The sequence below is a fragment of the Montipora capricornis genome, chromosome 3 (genome assembly GCF_036669925.1).
Source record: "Montipora capricornis isolate CH-2021 chromosome 3, ASM3666992v2, whole genome shotgun sequence".
In the NCBI taxonomy this organism is placed as follows: domain Eukaryota; kingdom Metazoa; phylum Cnidaria; class Anthozoa; order Scleractinia; family Acroporidae; genus Montipora; species Montipora capricornis.
In genome coordinates, this window is record NC_090885.1 from 18,809,738 (window position 1) to 18,813,411 (window position 3,674).

At 42.2% G+C, this 3,674-nt stretch overlaps 1 protein-coding gene across 1 annotated transcript; it reads left to right on the forward strand.

The window, feature by feature from the left end:
- The first annotated feature begins 288 nt into the window (after nucleotides 1-288).
- On the forward strand, nucleotides 289-1,005 carry LOC138039917 (uncharacterized). The gene has a single exon (XM_068885743.1). The coding sequence runs from the start codon at nucleotides 289-291 to the stop codon at nucleotides 1,003-1,005; it is 717 nt and encodes a 238-aa protein (XP_068741844.1).
- Nucleotides 1,006-3,674: the final 2,669 nt, after the last annotated feature.

A 3,674-nucleotide genomic window follows, 5' to 3' on the forward strand; every position in this document is an offset into this window, starting at 1 on the left:
CAACAGAATGACCAACAGCAGCAGCCCATCACCCGGAGCGTGCAACTTACCTATTTTCGTGCAACGGCGTTTTCACAAGTAAGGTTATTTTTAGATTGAATTTCCCGCGAATTAGTTTTCAAAAGCCAATCAGAAGCGGTGCATAATTAATAATAAAGTGTTATTAATTATGCACCGCTTCTGATTGGCTTTTGAAAACTAATTCGCGGGAAAGACGTATCTAAAATTAACCTTACTTGTGAAAACGCCGTTTCACAGACGCTGTATGGAAGTTGCACGCTCCGGGTGATGGGCTCCTGCCAACAGCTATTGGAATGTAGAGGGCGGATACAAGGTGTCTATCCAGTGTATATCCCAGATACGAGTATGTACAATGAAAAGTTTGTTCAGGAGGCCCATGAAGCTACGTTACACGGTGGTGTGGGTTTAACGATGACGAAGATACGAGAACGACACTGGATCCCACGCTTAAGACGCCTAGTGAAGAAGTGTCCAGGATGCAAGCGATTTCAGGCAGTAGCCCTAGCCGCACCACCCCCTGGATTACTACCACACGATCGAACTGAAGGATCATACTTATTCGTAGTTGTGGGCGTAGACTTTGCCGGTCCCATAAAGTTCAAGACTTCAACCAAGCGAGAAAACAAGGCATATATAATCCTGTATGCATGCAGTCTAACGACAGCGTTACACCTTGACCTCGAATGGAGCAAGTTGGAAACTGCTGACTTTTTCCTAAGTTTGAAAGGCCTGATAGCCAGACGTGGTAGACCGAGCACGATATACTCCGACAATGGGAGCACCTTTATCGGAGCAGCAGCTTGGATTCGTCAAGTGAAACAGGATGAAAAGCTGAACGACTTCCTTGCCCATCACCAGATTGTATGGAAGTTTAATCTAAGCAGAGCGCCCTGGTGGGGAGGCCAGTTTGAACGCATGGTTGGCCTCGTGAAAGCAGCTATGAGGAAACTATTGGCAATGTCAGCCTTGCCTTCAATAAGCTGAAAGAAGTGATTTTGGATGTAGAAGTAGCCCTGAGTGGCCGCCCATTGTCTTACGTAGATGAAGATTTGCAGCTACCCATATTGAAATAGAAAAGGAATATATTTATTACAATTCATGAAGTTATTTGAAATTCTAAAGCAGCTCGTCCCCGTGGGCTCAGGTAAATAACCAAGTATAAAATGTATTGCCAAGCAGGAACTGTCTCCTGTCCAATGAGTTTTGTATCAGATTTTGTTCATTCTGCTGTCCAACGCAACTATTAATAACACTCTATGTTTGATGATTCCCATCTTTACTGATTGCGCTTGTTTAACAGACACTCCAGTCTGTCATTGATAAAAAAAAGTTTAATTCTGATAAAGTTCGATGAAAAATATTCACACAGTTTCAAAGCATGCACCAAAGAATAAATTAAGGGCACTTTCATTTTACGATGAAACCCACCCCCCAACCACCCCCCACAAAATACACAGTTTGCACAACTTCATGTATATATGTTTGCGACTGAGAGCACAATCAGATCCTTTTCATCGCTCCAATGTTACCATTGCCCCACAAAACTAAATTTTAGCAGATGGTTTATCAGTCAAGCAAGTTTTAATGATTTGAATGAAAGCTGTGTTATTTTGAATATCACTACTTTTTACGGAGACTGCTGTGATTTGAAACTGTTTTCCCTCCGACTTTGAATTAAGGTACTTTTATAATTATTTACCAGGGAGGATAAAGCATCGTCAAACCTCGTTTAAATTGATTATTTACATCAAGATGTCACTTTTCCTAAATTTATACTCAACAGTCTCCAAACTGGTACTCCAACTTCGTCATGTTCAAAGTAACATGGGACTGGTAGCTCACTTGATGCAGGGTAAGCAAAAAAGTGTAATGTAATGGCAGATTAGTTTACATTACCGAAGATGGTTAATTTAACTCAGTGGCAGTCTTTAGGTGGACGCCATATCATTACTGTACATGTATGTACCTCTTCAAACACAGTTTTGCAAAGGATAACTTGAACAAGTAAAATGATTTTTCAAAAGCAAATACATTGTTATACTTTATACAATTTATGCGCTAGGTAGAAAGTCAAGCACACCTTATGCGCAAGGAAAAAAGTCTGTTTTCTGCTTACAACAACAACAATCTTGTTGTTGTTGTCAAAAGAAAACATTTAATTAAGCGGCTTATAAGGTACAGCCGCAGTTGCCTACAAGCTGTGAAAGACGACTAGTAAACCGATTCCTTTCTCTTTGCGCTATATCAGATACGTACACACCCAGTTCACCCCAAATACTGCGCAACATGTCCACACTCATCAGTGAGGACATCAACTTCTTCTTTCCCGTGCGCATGTTGTAACCTTACGATGAAACAATTGGGTGCTGAAGGCAAACCTCTCTCATCACGTGAGCACAGACTTCGGATTGAATTACCTGTGCTTTGCTGCTCTGTCATCGTCTCTAGAATTTTCATCGTCCGACTCTTCCCTGTTCGTTGTACTGGAAGGAAGTCTTTTCTTTGCTTCCAGTCGTGAGAAGAATCCAGTAATTTTCTGTCTTCTGGTTGAAATCGACGAACTCTTTACTCGTCCTTTGAAAACTTCATTAATTTTGACACTTCATTTGGATCTGCTTTCCTTCGACTCTGCTCACTAATTTCAAATTGTTGTTTCAAAAAAGTCATTCTCTATTTTTGTGATTGTCTTTAGTGCCCATCCCATCGGACGGGGGGTTGAGCATTGGATGCTCTGTTCTTCACATTGTAACTGCACACTGGAAATCCTGCTTCCTTCATCCATTCGCTTTGAAGCGCATCCTCGTTTTGCTTTGTCGTACAGCGTTTCCTGTTCAAGTAGTTACTTGTGTTTCCCTTGTCTATAGGTGTGCTTGTAATGATACAACGCGCCTGTACGCTTTTACGCACCCTTCCTCTGGGCACGGGAAAAGTAGCGAGCCTTCCTCGTTTTCACTATCATGATCTTGTTCTTGCCTATTGGCATCACTGGCTGCTTTTCGGCGATCACTTGAGAATTTTTTCTTTACATGTCTGTGTCTCATGCTCTTGAAAGATGGCCTAGTACTCAATTTCTGATGAAGTGGTTTCCGGGACCTGCAAACCCCTTCAAATTGAGACCATGGTATCAACTTTCTGGGACCCACACTTCATTGTCTCCATGTAGGCTCGTATTCTATTCTCTCTATACTTGAAATTCGGTTAAGCAAGCTAACAACATCCCCATAGCTTTGACATGCAGAATGCTTGACGGATTGAAAGTGACATAACTCAATAGCTTTAGAACAAGATCCTGGACCAGAATCTACGGCGGTTTTGAGCTCAAGTCATTGCCCTCGTTAAGATATCTTCCAATGTCGCCTTTAATAGTCTATGCTTGGCGATCGCACGTTCTCTTTCCGCCTTGAGGATCGGAAAAGTCGTTCCGTTCCTCGGGGCGCCACTCCATATTTTCGCCTGCATATTTTGCTGAAACGATAGTACATCCACTGCGTGCGGTAACGATGGCACTACAGCACTGTCTTGTAAAACGTTCTGAAAGACATGTACGAATGTTTCGTACTCAAACTGCTGGCCTTCTTCCCATTTCCTAATATATAGCAACTGTTATATGCCATGTTAAACGGCCGCGCTTAGCAAACCAGTCGGACTGCGGT

Excerpts from the sequence above, each read along its gene's own strand:
- LOC138039917 (XM_068885743.1), top strand. The coding sequence starts at position 289 with ATGGGCTCCTGCCAACAGCTATTGGAATGTAGAGGGCGGATACAAGGT.